The sequence below is a fragment of the Nannospalax galili genome, unplaced genomic scaffold (assembly GCF_000622305.1).
Source record: "Nannospalax galili isolate Female #2095 unplaced genomic scaffold, S.galili_v1.0 scaffold236, whole genome shotgun sequence".
Classification (NCBI taxonomy): Eukaryota; Metazoa; Chordata; class Mammalia; order Rodentia; family Spalacidae; genus Nannospalax; species Nannospalax galili.
In genome coordinates this window covers 2,392,565-2,410,066 of record NW_008338710.1, presented here as the reverse complement: position 1 = coordinate 2,410,066, position 17,502 = coordinate 2,392,565, and the positions used below count along the sequence as shown (strand labels likewise).

The 17,502-nt window shown below is 42.5% G+C and overlaps 1 protein-coding gene across 3 annotated transcripts in view; it reads right to left on the bottom strand.

Moving 5' to 3' along the window:
* Fam114a1 (family with sequence similarity 114 member A1) overlaps positions 1-17,502 on the bottom strand; it is a 75,852-nt gene that overhangs the window by 12,997 nt on the left and 45,353 nt on the right. For all 3 annotated transcript variants that reach the window (XM_008833224.3, XM_029563572.1, XM_017798193.2), the window contains 4 exons: positions 17,048-17,200; positions 8,336-8,459; positions 2,357-2,448; positions 491-652 (listed from right to left, as the gene is read on the bottom strand). In XM_008833224.3, the coding sequence (XP_008831446.1) occupies positions 491-652; positions 2,357-2,448; positions 8,336-8,459; positions 17,048-17,200 (531 nt within the window). The remainder of the gene's footprint in view (positions 1-490; positions 653-2,356; positions 2,449-8,335; positions 8,460-17,047; positions 17,201-17,502) is intronic.

The following is a 17,502-nucleotide window of genomic DNA, read 5'->3' as shown; positions in this document are numbered from 1 at the left end:
TTTCCCTTAGGTTGCTCTAACTTACTTTGTTTAAAATTAAAATTCAACTGCAGATGACTTTTTGAACATAGGCAAGACATAAAGCACACATATAGATTTATTAAACTGCAGAAAAGAAGCCACAGCAATGAAAGTTTGTGGGAAAAAAGTTTCAATTACCTCATTAGTTATGGATCATAAAGATGTTTTATAATAACACATTTGCTGATAAGATGGAGATTTACTCTAAAGATAAATCAGTTATGTTTCTGAAGATCTTTCTACCTTTAAATTATAATTATAAAGCTATGGAGAAAAGCTACAAAATCTATGCTAAGCCATAAACTGGCTTGGAATAGAGAAACTATAGTGTCTGTTCCATTCCTACTTGTGTTTCTAGAACGTAGGACACAAAGAAATGGAAAGGATGCTCTCCTCACTTGAAACCAAACTGTTAATAAAATCACCATAAGATGAATGCCCTTTGTTGGGCAATCTAGAATGAATTTACCTCTATGGTCTTAGTTCCTTTTTCTCCCGTTTTCACTTCTTTGGTTGCTTCAGTTTTCTCTTCCCTTTCTTCCTTCGTAGTTCCCGCCCCTGACTCTTTGGCCACATCTACCGCCACCATGCTTTGATCCTCTTCCACCCAGTCATGAGCTTTCTTCATGGCCTGCAACGGCCCCAACCAAACAATGCATTTACCATGCAGCACAAAAAAAACCAAGTCACTTCAACCGGCATCAGAACTCAAGTTGTTCTGTACCACCAGGGTAAATCTGTGCATGTTTAATAAGTGCTAGCGACACTTCTTAAGCCCCTTAGAAGACAACCTTGTCGTTGGCAAAATATATGCACTTGAAAAAGAGGATTGGCTAGAAAGTATATAGAGCATATCACCGGGCCTGAGGACTTTTTAAAAACACATTTAAAAATGATATTATGATGAGAATAAAAATGACAGATACACTGTAAAACTCTATAACGGATTTTTCATGTTTCATGACCACCTGTAAAAGATGAACTGTATTTTTTCTAGAAATTTAGCGAGGGCCACAGTTAAAGAGAATTTCCTCATCATGTGATGGTTTCATTAAAACCTTTACTGTCTCACTAAAATAATGTATGTCTCTGGGAAGAAGAAAGAGGACTCTGCTCCTTCTGATTCATGGCAGGCCTTCCAACCTCTATGGAGAGAAGGGGCTTCTGGAAAGACCTGAGCTTAAACACAGGTGACCTCCAAAATCACGTGGTGGCTGAGGAAACTGTCTCCCCAATCTGATCTGTTACTCCCAGAACTCAGAGAAAGGCAGAGTCATCCAGGGTTCATCAGACTGTATAGGCTCTTTGTTTAAGTAGAATTTGTCACTCAGGGTAGGCTAAAATGACTTACCTTAAGGCTTATGTGTCAAAGTTTAACATGTCAGAGTGTTGAGTGGCAGGTTAGAGCCAGCAGATTTGGAGAGAGATACCCTAAAAAACTGTCTTTGGTGTGTACTCTTTTATGGATAAAGGCTGCCCTGACCATGTAAGTAAGTTGGTACAACAGTGTAGTCCCTCCAGGCACCAAGAAGTGTCAGGTGCTGCAGGGAGATGGATGAGGCAATATCCCACTGTGTTCACGTCACTGACCTGCCAGATCAGTGACCCTTAACGGAGATAAAGAAATTACTCATCTCACCACTTGCTATGTCTTTCTGCCCTTTCTTCACCCACTTTGATAAGTGAGTGCTTGTGTAAAGCACTGCTCACTAAGGAAAGGGAAAAGATGAAAGGAGAGGGGGAGGGAACACATCATAGCTTTGAGTAATTGATGATCAGTGTTCTCCTAAACCCTACAGCAAGACCTTGTATTAACTTGCAAAATGTGCTGTGGTATTATTAGAGAAACCTAGGATGCTGAAACTGGACTGAGACATGCTGGGAGGACAGCAGCCCAGGTGGGAAGAGAGAGAAAGGAATGTTCTCTCTCCATAGCACCCAATACTGGCGGTATAAAGTGGTGGTGGGATATGAAAAATCCCCATGGGGGCTCTGTACCCTGCTGCCCCCTCATGTCACCTTGAAGATAACCACTGCGCAGACAGAACTTTCTATTTTGCCATGAAAAGGTAACTGACTTTGTCAAGGTGACAAGGTAATTACTAGCAAAATTACAGAATGCAGGTCTCATGACAGCCTTGACTGTTCCGCACCCCACATTCATTATGTTGCTCCTCGAATCCTAATTACTGACCTCAGACTCCCCTCCCTGTGCTGTGCCACAGGGGTTTGGGGATTTTTTTCTATTTCATGTGGGTCTCTGGAATCTTATAATTGAAATCCCACTTCCCCAGTCCCTTTTAAAACCAAAGACACACAATCAGTTGTTTCTGACCTTATTGAGTTTGTCAGGTGTGGCAGCGACATGTAATTCAAAGAGAAGTTCTGTGAGCATTCTAGCAAATTCTTCTCCCTTTTCTTCTAAGCCTAGAAACAGAACACGACAGAAGTAAGACGTGTGATTTATTTTTCATTCTTCTGAATGTGGCAGTTCCTCTGACTTTGCAGCCTGCACTCAGGGTAGACTAAGGAGAGGCCATGGCAGTGTGCCCTGGGGCTGCCTCAGAAGACGGATGTCATCATGGTTTCCATTGGTGAGCACAGCAGGGAGGCAGCATGCTGCCTGGAGAGGACTGCCAAGGCCTGGCTGCAGGCAGCTGGCACTGGGGCACCCCAGGCTGGCCTCAAGGCAACAGTAGGGTACAGAGAGACCTGGTCTGTCTTGGGGCTGCAGGTATAGGTGGTCCATAGATACTTGCTGAAAGAATGACTAACAAATGAATGACCTTTGTCAGGCCTCTGACCTGGGCTCAAACTGCAGTTATGACTCAGTGTGGTGGTGCTTTCTGTTGTTACTTGATGAGGCCCAGAGTGCCCTGCTGAGGGAGGACTGTAGTGCAGAGCCAGGCTGGCCTCAAACTCATAAAGACCCACCTGCTTCTATCTCTTAAATTCTGGGAATAACTACAATACTTCTTAATGATCTATTTTCTCAGAGAGATATTTAACTCAGTCCTGGTGCCAAAAATGATATTATTTGAATTGATAATCTATTGATATATTATATAATATACAAGAATGCAATAATTATATATCTTATATGCAGTATATTAATATATCATAATAGTGATACAACAAATATATGCCATATTCAGTATTTCAATATATATCATAAAATAAAAATTAATATCACTGGTAGGCAACAGAGATCTTTAAAAGCAACACTCTGTCTCTCATTTGTATCTTCAAGACAATGCCATTTTTAAAGTTTCCGGTAGGTGCTAAAGTATTGATTCCATAATGGGTTTATTACCTTCTTTGGGGGGGAGTGTAAAAGCATAATTAATCTGGCCTGAATGCATGCTCTCAAAACCCTCTGTGAAGGAGATACCTAGGCTTCTGCTGGTGAGCACAGACAGTAAGCACCTTCAGGGAAGACTACGCTGTGTGAGAAATCTTGAACCTTACACTTGCCTAGATGTGTTTCCAGTTTTATAGACAAAATGGTTAATGAGCAGTTCATAAAGATAGCCAGGGTAGCTCGTGTGTCCTTCAAAATGTTGGCTTTGATCAGTTTATTATGATCTATAATTCCAGTGTTCTCGTGAGGGAGACAGGCTAATAAACAAAACAGATAAGCAAAACCATTTATGTCAAGTGGTGAATTTTATGGAGAAGTGCAAACCAAGGGAGATGAACAGGGGTGGCTGGAGCTTATACTTTAAGATAGATGGTGCTGTGGTCTAAGTGCTTGCATTTCCCTAAATTCGTATGTTGAAACCTAATTGCCAAAGTGACAGTATTAGGAGCTGAGATTTGGGAGACATAATTAGGTCATGAACATGGCACCCTCATGGATGAGTACCCTTTTAAAGAATCCCCGGGGAATGGGCTGGGCTCTTCTCCCAAGTGAAGGCACAGCTAGAGGATTCTGCCTACGACCCAGCCATGGGTCCTCACTAGACTCCAGATCTGCGAGTTCTTGACCTTGGCTATCCCAGTCTCTTGAACTGTGAGGAATAAGTTCCTGTTTGTAAGGTACACACGTGCTCTGCCCTGTGGTGTTTGTCATGGCTGCCTGCACAGGTCAGGATAGGAAGGAAGCTGAGAAGGTGCCATTTGAGTAATGACCTGAGGAGAACAGCCCTGAGCCACAGATGTCAGGTGGAGGAGCCTTCTATAAGCCTGTCAGTGACAGCAAAGTTCAGTGGGGTGTGTGCCTGGTAAGATCAGGGTACAGCAAGGAGGCCCTGGGGTAGACAGAGACCACTGTCTTTGCTCACGGTGAAGCCACAAGGGGGAAAACTATTAGCCCAGGGAGATAAGTGCTCTGGCCAACGGCTTTCTCACAGAAATTCAGTCCTCCAAGGAGTATGAAGAAGGCTTCCAGCAAAGTAGTGCCTGAAGGGGATTTGGGAATGAAATTCATTAGCCACACAAAGGGAGAACTGGGAGAGAGAGAGAGAGAGAGAGAGAGAGAGAGAGAGAGAGAGAGAGAGAGAGAACTAAAAGCACATTGACAAGGTCTCATTTCTATACTGCCTGGTCTTTTCCATGCTGTGTGAGGCAGCACTGCAGGTCAGGAGCCCCTGACTGAGACTAACGGCATGAATTCCACCCCAGCCCACTATTCAGCCTCTGTGGCCTGAAATCAGTCACAAGGCTTCTTCAGCTTCCATTTCCCCTCTGTAAAAGGAGGATAATAAAACTCACCCTCTGTCCTTTTTTTTTAATTCTTGGAGGGTGCTAGGAATCAAACCCAGGGCCTTATTCATGCTAAGCAAGCCTTCTATCACTGAGCTACACCCCCCTTTTTAGTGATTAGTTTTAGGGAACGCCATCCTTCCCTTTTTAGTGATTATAAGAACCAACTACAACAATGTAGTACTGTTCTATAAAAATGGAAAATTTATGTAAATTGTTATGTACCACACAGACACAAACATAGGAAGATTAAACATACTGGGCCAGAATCCACACTAAATTAGAACGCAAGTACTTAGGAAGCTCCAGCTTTTAAATATGCATTAATTCTACAAAACATATACCAATAATTTTTGGCAAATATTTTAGGGGAAAAATCTAGAAATAGATAAAAACAGATGATAATAAGTGTTGTAACAAAGACCATCTATTACTGAAACTCTTGGTCTGTATACATTGCCAAGAAGATCTTCCCTAAGCCAGTAAAAATGGAAAATGGCCATTAAAACTCTCCTCACAGCCACAGTAAACCAAATTAGAGGCCATGGTGGTGTGATACGATTACACTGTGTGGGAACACACAGCATGCAAACCTTGAGCTAATGTTATTCAATGCTCAGGAGCCCGATACTAAATTTATCTAAAAGATGACAGTTTATTACACTTTCTGAGAGTACCAAATAAATTATTTAGTTGTCAGAGGCTTTTAGGAATATAAGTGCACTTACAAGAAAAAAAAAATCTTTGTCAAATGCTCTAGTTTCTCCCAGAATTTTGCTCTTGGATCTTTTTCTGTTCAACCCTCCCCCGGCCCCTCACTGTAAGATTCCTTTCTGTGGCTTTTGGGCAACCCCACAGTTTTCCTGGAGCTGTGACACTCCATCATGATTGGGTGATTTAATGACAACACCTCTGTTCTTCTCTCCTAGTGCCTTATTAAACGTCTAAATGATGTTCATTTATTAAATTAAGTTAATGAAATTAAGTGTTCTGATAATCTAGAGAGGCCCTTTGAGAAGATGGATATATTTTGGGAGATAATAGGGTTTTGTCATATAAAGAGAGACAACTTTACTATTTCTTTTTTTTTTTTTTTTTTTTTTTAGAAAGGGCCTCCCTGTAGCCCCAGCTGTCCTGGAACTCGCTATGTAGACCAGGCTGGCCTTGAACTCACAAAGATCTGCCTGCCTCCGCCTCGGAGTGCTGGGATTAAAGGCCTGAGCCACCATGCCCGGCTAAGTTTACTATTTCTTAAGTAGGCTGTTCAGCACTTCAATTTGTGTGTGTGTGACACCCAAAAACCCTCATCTTCTTGAATGAAGCTTTGTACTAAAATGGGAACATATCATCTGTCGAAACATTTTCTATTTAACAGTACAGAACCAAGTTTCTTTTCTAAGGACTAGCACCAATGAGTGATGCAGTACTATTTTGGCAATAATATCTCTGATATTTGTCTGATACTTGGGAGAATTTGGAGTCCTGTGTGTGTGTGTATGTATGTGTGTGTGTGTATATGCTTTGTGTGTATGTGTGTATACTAGTATCCACATGGGTATGGGTTCATCTGTGGGGATGGGTACATGCACATACAGCACGTGTATGGAGAACAGAGGACAACCTTGATTCATCCTCGTGGCCTTTCACATTTTGTTTGAGACAGGGTCACTCAGTGGCCTAGAACTTCCGCAAGTAGGCTGGCCCAGGAGCCTGTCTTCATCTCCCATTTCTCCATCACTGAAATTACAGGAGTGTGTCACTGCTCCTGGATTTTCACATGGGTTCTTGGGATTTGAACTCAGGTCCTCAGACTCGGGAGGCAAGCACTTTACCAACTGAGTCATCTCCCTAGGTCCTAGGATCCTTTTAAAAGCCTTTCTGAATGATACACCTAGTAGGATCAAGGTCTAGCTCAGAGCCTGATTGTTTTGGGGTGATGGTTAGTCCTGGAAAGGGGCACCTATTAGTTTATCTTGGGTTCACAATGTGAGCCACATCACCTCTGACAGCTAGCATTTTAGTTTCTTCATTAGGAAAACAACAAATCTGTCATCATTGGTGACTTCTGCAGAAACATACAAATGCTCAAAAACATTATTCCCCTTTGTCTCTTTGCTACTGGCCCCTTTTATACTTCAGTATAACTGATTTTTTTTCGATGTGATGAGCACAAATCTCATTAAAGTGAAGGCACAGAAGGTCAGGATGAGGGGCTAAAGGGCAGGGAAACAGTGATTAAACGAGAGTTTATGAATGTGTAGAATAATTTTCTCTGGGCATCAAGGCTAAAAGCATGAGAGCACTCATGTTTGAGCTTTTATTAAAGGTATATAACACGCCTGAGGATGAAACCCTTCCTTGACTTGATGGCATGAATGCATATTATCCCTCTACTACATTGTGGACAATGATAAGCGCAATAATAGATGAAAGCTGCGGTTTGTTCTACCTTTCCCACTTCCTAGCGGTTCTCTATGCCAGGCACTGTAATGTATGCTTTTATTATGGTATTTAATCTGATCCTTACAGTAGCCCCTTGGAATATGAACGTCGTCTCCAGGATACTGTGAAAATATGAGTTTCAGTAAGGTCTTATAACTCATTGAAGAAAGTGGTGAAAAGGTTTCCAGTGGGCGTTTCCAGTGATCCTAGGAGCAGGCAGTATTGTGTCTATGGGTGCTCTGCCCTTTAGTATAGATTACATGGAACACCTATACCATGATATCTGTTACCCATACTTGTAAGAAACCCAACATGTACAGAGCAAATGCCTCCATTCCACTCCCAAATGGCTGATCCAATGTAGTCATTAAGCTTATCCAACTTTGAGACTATCTTTTCCTATCTCAAGAGAAGTTTGCTTCTCATAAAAACAGGCTCTGGTCTTCTTGGGGTTCTGATCACCTTCTAGTGGGAAGACTACTGGAAAGTATGTACCTGGGTCACTCCAGTGACCATCAGCCTGAAACACTACACCCTAGGGCACTGGGAAAAAAAATGGTACAATTATGGTCAGAACCTTCTGTGTGGTGCTGGGGATGAACTCAGGGTCTCAAACATGCTGGACAAGCACTGCACCACAAGGTTACCAGCCTCCTAAAACCCAGAACTGTTCTGTCAGGTGGTGTGTGGGACACACAAATACATCCCAACTTTCTCTCTCAAATTCTTGCTCACAATTAATTGAAAGGAATGATAAAATTATGCAAAGAAATCCATTGCCAGGCTTGCCCACCACGGCCATTAATAACATTAAACAACTAGGGTATGCAGAATGCAGACAGAGTTGAAAGGCACCTTGTGAACTGTGGTCATTCAGATTCAGCACGCTGTACTCTGTCTGACTTTTTGCATTTATTGTGTGCTGGTGATGTGCCAGGACTGTGCTGGGCACTCCAAAGGATAGAGTTTCTGCTCAGTGAAAGAGAGTGCTATAAATCATCCTGACCAGCTCCTGCAACCACAGTAGCTACACGGGGCATTCTGGAAGCAGGCAGGAAGAATACTCGAATTAAATAAATTCCACCCTGTTGAAAGGGCTCTGCTTCTCGGTAACAGTCACCTAAGGACTAAGCCACAGTTGGTCTGGCTGCTTGTTGTTTCCCTTTACCTTGTTCGTCTGGATTCTCCTCAATCTCTAATTCTTTGGCTGCAAAGATGTCTTTGATAGAAATGAGGTCATTTTTTAGGAGTTCTAGCTTCTCGCCATCCAGAGATGCTAAAAATGACTGAACCTGAAAAAAAAAAAAAAAGAAAAAGAAATAGGTGGGCATAGTTGTCATTGTTTCTTCTCAGGAGTAGTGTTTACATACTGCTGTTCCCAGTTTTCCCAAGACCCAGATGAGCGTCACGGTGGGAGCCAACACAGGGTTGGCTCTACTGTCTATTAACAGCATCGGCTCCCCAGGCCTGGGTCTTCCCATTCTTTTGTCATTGTTACGTTGCTGCTACATCTCACTACACAGTTCAGACTGGCCTTGAATTGATTATGCAGCTCAGGTTGGGCTTGAATTCAAGATCCTCTTGCCTCAGCTTCCCGACTATTGTTGCAGGCATGAGCCATCACACATGACCAATTGTCTCATTCTTAAAGCAAGATCCATACTTCAGTGTGATCCATTGTGTGGTAAATGATGTAACAAACATGATGCATATTGCACAGCTTTGCACTGTAAATGCTAAACAAATGGTGATGGTACCTTGTCTATTCTAGTGGCTTCCACATAGCTCAAATACCAGTTCCTCATGTATTCACTGTTGGCCTTGGGTAATTTATTGAACTTTCCTATGCCTTAGCTTTATCTGTGAAATGGAGATCATTTGCATCTACCTTATAATGTCACTCTGAGAATAAGCAAAAGGGCTTTCTTAAAATACTTACAAGGATGCTTAATAAATTTTCCATTCCTGCATACAGGAATATAGGAAAATAAATATCTAAGCATTGTATATATCCACAGAAATATTTATTAGATGACATACTGAATTTACAAAAATGTCCAAGATATACTTTCCTATCCTGCTATTCAGGCAAGGAAAGAGTCTAGAGGAAGGAGGTGCCTGTCAACCAGTGCCAGCCAGAACGGATGTGAGGGAAGGGCACAGCAGAATCACCAAGGAGAGAGCAATCTTGCTGCCTTGGAGTGCTAAGGAAGTGTGCTGGGAGAACTTCACAGAGAAGGCGATGCTTAGACTGACATGACCCCTGCGCACCATCTTCAGAGCCCTTCTTTTGACAGTATCCTCTATGCACACTTCAAAATGAAGTACAGATGGTCAACCGCCCTCTGAAGATTAATTTGAATTTCCAAAATGGTCCCAGGGCATGGAATATCAAATTAAAAGTGAAATATGATTGTAAAGTCATAAGGTTTTCATTTTTTTTCATTCTGTGGGTTAAACTCTTGCTCTGGAGGAAGCTTCAGTGGAGAAGCTCAGTCCTCTTTGGAATAGGTTTCAATATTCATTATGGTAGTAGATACCAGGCTAGGAGACAGTCGGGCAGGGTATCCGGACTGAAAGACTCCACTTTCCTGAATGGTTCTGCCCAAGGCTCTGGGAAGAAGTTCAGCAGGATGGCAACACACAATCCATTAGCCACAGAGTTCAGCAGATAGAAGCAAATATACCCAGTTCTATGGCTCCCAGGCAGTGCTTCTGGCCTTGACCTTCTGAGAAATTTCATTTCACTTATACAAGCCTGTTTCTTCTCTGATTCACTGCATTCTGCCACAATGATGTGCACTGAATCTTAGATTGATTCAATAATAAATAATCGAACGTTCAGCAATAAACACTCATGAACTGCTGACTACTTGGCACTACTCTGAGTGTTGTCTAGGTCAAGGAAGGACAGAGTGCCTTTACATACCTTTTAAATGATTAGCTTTTCATGTTTATCACACATCACACTGCTAGGCTTGTGGCTGTCCCAGAGTCAAACTGGTCCTACAGTATTGATAATAATTCTTTTAAATTTACTATTTATTTATCTGTTTATTATTGTATGTGTGCAAATGCCATAATACACGTGCAGGGGTCAGAGGACAACTGTGGAGTTGGGTCTCTCCTTCCACCATTCTTCAGGATTCCAGGGGTCAAACTCAGCTGCCAGTCTTGTATGGCAATCACTTTTACCTGCCAAGCCATCCTGATGAGCCCATTGCCATTAACCTACACAGGGGATAATGCATATCCCAGAAGCCATAGGTTGCTTACAAAAAAGTCCAGTGCCAGGTGTGGGATATCTTTCCTCAAGTTGTTGGTCAGAGGTATCCCAAAGACCCTCAGAGCAATACAGACTACTGCCATTGCTCTTGGCTGTCCACCAGAACTTAATGGTAAGATCCTATTACAGAAGATACCATATACTTCACTTTGGTCATAGGACACAGAGAAATCAAGTTGGTACTGACCACTAAGCTTCCTCCCTCCTGGGTACCTTTCATATATCATAAGGTGCTATGTGGGATGCTGGGGAAAAAGTTAGAAACAGCTACAATAATGACCAACCAGCATGGCAAGATATGCCCCATGGCTACAATAGTGGCATGAATGTTATGTGGTAACCAATTGCTTTTCTGATTGGATTTAAGGCCCACTCCACAGGAGGAAAACATGCCTGGGATGGTAAATCTGGCAAAGAACCATGGTTGGGGAACTCATAGGGCCCAGGGGTGAAACTACTACTATTATTCTGCTTAAATGAATATAGTATTGGACTGCCTTCCAAATTTTATCTCTTTACCCAGAGATTAGTGCAGCTCTCAGACCTCATTAGAGAAGTTTCTTTATTCAGTGGACAGTGGTTAATGCAGAAACTCACAATTGGTCAAAGTGCAGGGAATGAGTGTCTGTGGAATGCTCAGCCACACGGGGGACATCCATATCACACACCCTATCCCCAAGGTGCAGAGATGATTGTGGAAGAGGGGGCAGAAAGAGTTTAAGAGCCAGAGGCTGGGGAGGACTAGAGTGAAGCAATCCTGATAGAGCTGCTTCACTCATGAGCTTAGAGCAGTTGTGGTTGCCTGCAGAAGACCTGCAAAAGATCTAGTCAGCCAACATTCCAGCATGGAGACAGTGGGGGTGCATGTCAATAGCTGAGGACTCATTGACAGTTGATGACTTCTGGGGGGTGAGGGAGGAGTCAGTTTTCCTTAAGGGTGTGGCCCCTGGTAGGTCAACTGCACTCCAGTAGATGGACCAACACACATGTGGACGACATGAATTTGACTTGGTGGGTTATTAAAAAAAAAAAGGATGACACAAAGTTGCAAGGGAGTGAAGGGGTGGGGGGGTGGATCTAGGAGGAGTTGGGGGAGGAGTGGGAGTGACTAATCTCAAAATACATTGTATGTATGTATGAAATTCTCAAATAATTATAAAAATGTTTAAAAGATTTATTATTTTATGTATATGTCTGTATATGTGTGTGTGTCTATGTGTTTGTGTGAGAGTATGTACATGTGTATGTGGGCACAGGCCAGAAGAGGGCAGAAGATCCTCTAGAGCTGGAGTTACAGGTGTTTGTGGGATGCCTGGCTTGTTATATGGGTGCTGGGATTGAACTCCAAACCTGAGATTGTATTGTCAGCACTCTTAATCTCTGAGCCATCATCTCTCCAGCCCCAATACTTCCAACTTTCAAGTTGGAGTGTCCTCTCTGTACATCCCTAGACTGATGGGATACAGAAGACTGCAAGGCACTAGAGGATGGTGATATCTAATACTTTTAGACTTGGACACAGGGAAACTCAAAGGACCAACAAAATGTACCCAACAGAGCCTATACTCCCACTTCTAGAACACTTTTCAGCTTACTGGGTGGGTTCTTCTTCAAGCTGTGTTCCTTATGGGGAGATCACCATGAGCCCAGGAAATGGCAAGAGGTAACTGTCTGTAGAGTATGTGGGTAGAGTCAGGCCTAGGGTGCCTTGCTCATCTGGGCACAACTGTTTGCGGCTGAAAGACAGAAGGGGCAGGCTGGAGGACAGAGTGGAAATTCAAGGAGTCTGAGAATTCCAAATGGGAACTCATCTTCCCAGGTCAAGATGAGTGTTTATTTGCAAAGGGAGGAAGACAGAGCTGATTTTCTCTAAGTTTGTTTCAAAAGTTCTTTGACTTTAAATATTTGGTATGTGTAAAGTTACCAGATAGGTGCTTAAATTTGCAATTCAGATACACAATGAATATTTTATTAGTATCTATCCTAAATATTTCATATTTATTGAAAGTTAAATTTTAGCAAGTCATTCTGTATTTCACTACTTATTTTTTTTTGTAGTGTTAGGGAACAGAACTCAGGGCTAGGTAAGCAATTTTCCATTGAACTACAAACATTTCAGTTCATTTCCTACTTGCTTTTATTTATTTATTTTTTAATATTTGTTTATTTGGGGGAGGTGCATGTGTGAAGGTCACAGGTTCTCTCCTTCCACCAGGTGAGTTCCAGGGATCAAACTCAGGTCATCAGTATTGGTGGCAAGTGCCTTTACCTGCTGAGCCATCTCAATGGCCCTTGTTTTTAAATTTAAATTAAATTAAAAACATTTTTCCAGTGCTTGGTATTGAACCTAGGACCTTCTGCATATATGGGCAAGTGCTTTACCTATGAGCTTTATCTCCAATCTTCTTTTTACTTAAAATAAGAAAAAATTTTTTTTGTTTTATGTGTACAAGTGTTTGCCTGTATGTATGTACGTGCACCTGTGTCATGTAATGCCAGAGAAAACCATAAGAGGGCATCATATCCCCTGGAACAAGAGTTATGGATGATTGTTAGCCAGCAGGTACTGGGAGCTGACCCCTGTCCTCTACAAAAGTAGCCAGTGCTCCTGATCACTGATCCATCTCTCCAGGCCCTTCATTTTATTTTTTACTTTGAGACAAGGTCTTATTAGATTGCCCAGGTTGGCACTTGTGATGACTAATCCTAGCTGTCAAGTTGACTGGATCTGGGATTAACTGAAATGAGAGAGATCTTCTTAACTGGATCATCTAAAGCCGGAAGACACACCCTAAACATGGGTGCTACCTTCTGATGGCAGCCAATATAAAAGGCCAAGGCAGAGGAGACCGCCTGGCTTCTTGCTGCTTGCCCTCTCTCTTGCTGGTGAGTTCGTCTTGCTGCTGTAGAATGAAGACTAGCTGATCTTTTGGAATTTGTCAGACCTTCAGCACCAGATTGGGACTACTGAGAAATCCAGCCTCATGGACTGAGTGACTACGGATTCTCAGCCTCTTCATTGTGGTGCAGCCATTGTTGGACTCCTTGGACTCAGTGTCCCTGTGGTGCTAAGGAGATAAACCTCTACACACACACACACACACACACACACATACACACACACACACACACACACACACACACACACACACACACACACTCATTTCCCAGTTCTGTTTCTTTGGAGAACCCTGACTAATACAGCACTGAACTCACTCTGTAGCCCAGGCAGTTCTTGAATTTATAATCCTCCTGCCTCACTCTCCCTAGTAGCTGGGATTATAGGCCTGTACCACCAGGCTCATGTTAACTTTTAATCGACAAATGGTTACTTATTTTTATGGGATATATTGACGTGATCTGATGAATGTACATACTAGGAATGAGTGTATCATGCTAGTGAACATAACTATGGACATATCACCTCATATGCCATTTTTGTGGTGAAAACATTTAAAATTTACTTTTTCAGCAATTTTGAAATATGTGTGTTACTGTTAACTATAATCACCGTGTGAAAGATACATCTCTATAATAGTCATTGCATTTAATTAGCTGTATCTGTGCCTCAGTAAGGGCCTCTACTTGTATTCTTGTTGGAACCTATATACGTTAGGATGTGTCTAGCTAAGCCACAGATGGACAAAGCCTGGCTTCTAAATCTCTAAGACCATGACTCTGCTTGCTGACCAGGTTCCCCTGCTCTAGACTGTGACAGGAGTGAAAAATAACTTCTACTGTTTTTTCACATATATATTTTAAAAATATTTTTATTGATTTGAGAATTTCGTACAATGTATTTTCTTGCTTGCTTGCTTTGTTTGTTTTCGAGACAGGGTCTCCTTGTAGCCCCAGCTGGTCTGGAACTCACTATGTAGATCAGGTTGACCTTGATCTCACAGAGATCCACCTGCCTCTGCCTCTGCCTGCTGAGTGCTGGGACTAAAAGCGGGTACTACCAGCACTTGTATATATTTTTAGGACTGCTTATTACAGCACCCAGTGCCTATCATTACCAAGTTAAAAAGTTTTGCATTTCTTACTGTAAGTATCACAAAAATCTCCAGGCTGGAGAAAGCAAAGCTTCTGGAAGCGATGTACAAAGAAAAAACACATCTGGATGTTCCCAAAATGCTCCTATGTTAAAGACTTAAGTGGTCCCTAGCCTGATGCTAGGAAGGTGGTGGAACCTTTACAGGTGGTAGTGAGAGGGCTGCAAGTCACTGGAGATCTGTTCTTGAAAGGGGTTGTGAGACCTTGGTCTTGTCCTCTTTCTATTTTTGCCTCTTGAGCCTGAGTGACAGGTGTTGCTCTGCTACCCCCTCTTGTATGCTGTGCTGCCTCACCATTGGCCCCAATGCAACAGGATCAACAGATCATGGATGGGACCTCTGAAACCATGAGCTAAAATAAAACTTGCTAGAGGTGGCAGCTCATGCCTGAAGTCTCTGCACTTGAGAGGCTGAGGCAGGAGGATTGTGTGAGAGGCTGGGGCTGTTTAACAGCTGAGATTAGTGATGGAACCAACTAGAATGGAATCTCTGTACTATCATGATAGGGGACCATGCTTCTACTGTAATATTTTAAATAATAATAGCAAATACATGCAATACAAGAATGCATATAACAGAATGTTATCAACATTGTCTACACATACATAGGTATGCATAAAACAGCAACATTTACTGAGCACCCATTTTGTACTAGGCAAGCCACTACGAGTTCCACATGGATTATCCCACTGAATTCCTTACATAATCCTATGAGGTAAATTTGATTAATATTGCCATTTCAAGCAGATTTTGATAAGACGGGCCCAAACTCACAGCCACAGATTGATGTCTAATCACATACAGGCTGATTCTGGACCCAGTTTTCATAGGCAGAATTTTGTGCTTTGGTGGAAAATTGCATTTTTTTTTTACTGGATTATGGGATTCTGAGTCTAGGGGAGCAGTTTTACCACTGTGTAAACTGTGGATAGCTGACAGCAATGCAAAACTGTCCTCTACAGACAATAGGTGAATTCTGTCAGGGGAGAGAGCAGGCTTGTGTCTATCTGCACGTTCAACAGTCTCTGGATTTTCCTTAAAGCCAGTGATAACATCTGCCTGTTTTCTTCATTTAATAAGTGAACTAAACAAATTCCTTAATGAGTATTGTTTTCGTGTCAACATGAGTCGTGATTTTTTTCTTTTTGTGTCTTGTTTTATTTTTTGAAAAGTATCCTTTAACAGGTTTTATTTTGTTTATTTGCTTTCGTTTTGTTAAGAGAAGGTCTCATGTTGCCCAGGCTAACCTCAAACTTGCTATGTACAGGAGGCTGACCTTGAACTTTTGATTCCCCTGCCATCACCTCCTGAGTGTCAGGAGTGCCCAGTTTTATATGGTGCTGGGGACTGAATGCAGGGCTTCATGCATGATAGGCAAGCACTCAACCATCTGAGCTATATCCCCCTCTATCCTTGAACAGTTTTAATCATAAGATTTTCACTGAAACTCATGGGCAACAAAAAGAGGCAATATTCACAGATAGTCACAAAGGACTGTGATCTGGGGGAGGGAAGGGTCTCACTCCCGCTTGGCCCTTGGCGGTCTGCTATGTGTGTCACGTGGCTGTCTATTAGGTAGTTTTCCATACTATGACACTAAGGACGGCTTGATACCCCCCTCAAATCCACACATGAGAAGGCAAAGCCTAGCAAGTGTAAGAAATTCCTTTCTCATTCTGAGGGCTCCTTCCACGATGAATTTCTTGATCAAGGACCTGCCTGTCTCCTGTGTCACCAGGTTGTCCCACAGGGCCTGAAGGCAGGAAGTGCACACCTGACCTGAGGGCTCCAGGTGGAGTCGGGCTGACTGCCTCACAGCACAGCCTTGTATGGCAGATGAGGTGACAGTGGAAGTAAGTTGAATAGTGACTGTAGGAGCCAGGCTTGTTAAATAAAGATACATGCACACATACCCAGAAACTGGGGATCCTTTAAGGAAAAAAAAATCACCCACCATCCCACCAACTTTGGCTAGGGTCATGTGAGGGAATGTGAATGCAAGGGTCATTTGTCTGGTAGGCTGGGATTCACAGGTTTCTATATGGGAACATGTCTAAATAAAACCTTCATTCTTAGAAGGATGAGTCTGTCCTTTATGGCCCAGATATTCTGACAAAAGTGGGCAAATAAATAACACTACAATCCAAAATAATATACACTAAAACCCCATAGTTTAAGGGAAAAAGATCAGCCACTCTGTGTTCACTGGTAGAATAAAAGGCACAGGCTAGCAAGGGATCTCTGATAAGGGTATGACATCACCAAAGGGAGGTAAAGAGTCAGGAGGCTGACAGCCAAGTTTTAGAACAGCCTTTCAAACCATGGGGAGACGTAGCAGGGCTCTTGCTGTGCTGGTCCTCTGGGGCAGGGCACAGGACAGGGAGGAAACTGGACTCAACATGAAGGGTCATGAGGCTGGGTAACCTTGTGTGATAGTCACGAGGCTCTAAAATGGACATATGCCTGTGTCTTTTCCCAGTCTTTTTTCATGTTTAAGAAGACACATTAAAACATGTCATTTCGAATGACCGTGTGGATATACCTTGCTCTCACTCTCATTGGACAGAATTTCCAGAGCTTCCAGGTGTGACAAACCTTGATATTCATCAAACAGCATCCCATAGTGTGCGGTCCTCTCTGCCGTGAGCTGCTGCGCCCGTCTCTGCTTCTCCTTCTCCTTGGCCTCCCTTAGCATCTGCAGGAACACACAATATTTATGCACCAGACAAACTTAGATACCACCTTCCTGTTCAGGACATGGAGACAACAGGAAGGACAGACACTATATCTGGAAGTGTAGATTTTGGTCACTTCTGAGTTTCTCAAAAATGATTCTTTAATTGATGCTATAGATAATGCTTCTATAATACTCCATCCCGTTTGTCTGGCAGAGCCAAACATAGCCAGGCTTCTGTGCCCTGGAATAAAGCTGGAGAGCTGCACACAAAAGCTTCATCTGCTTTTCATCGAAGTCATTCCCACATGTGTGGTTAACTC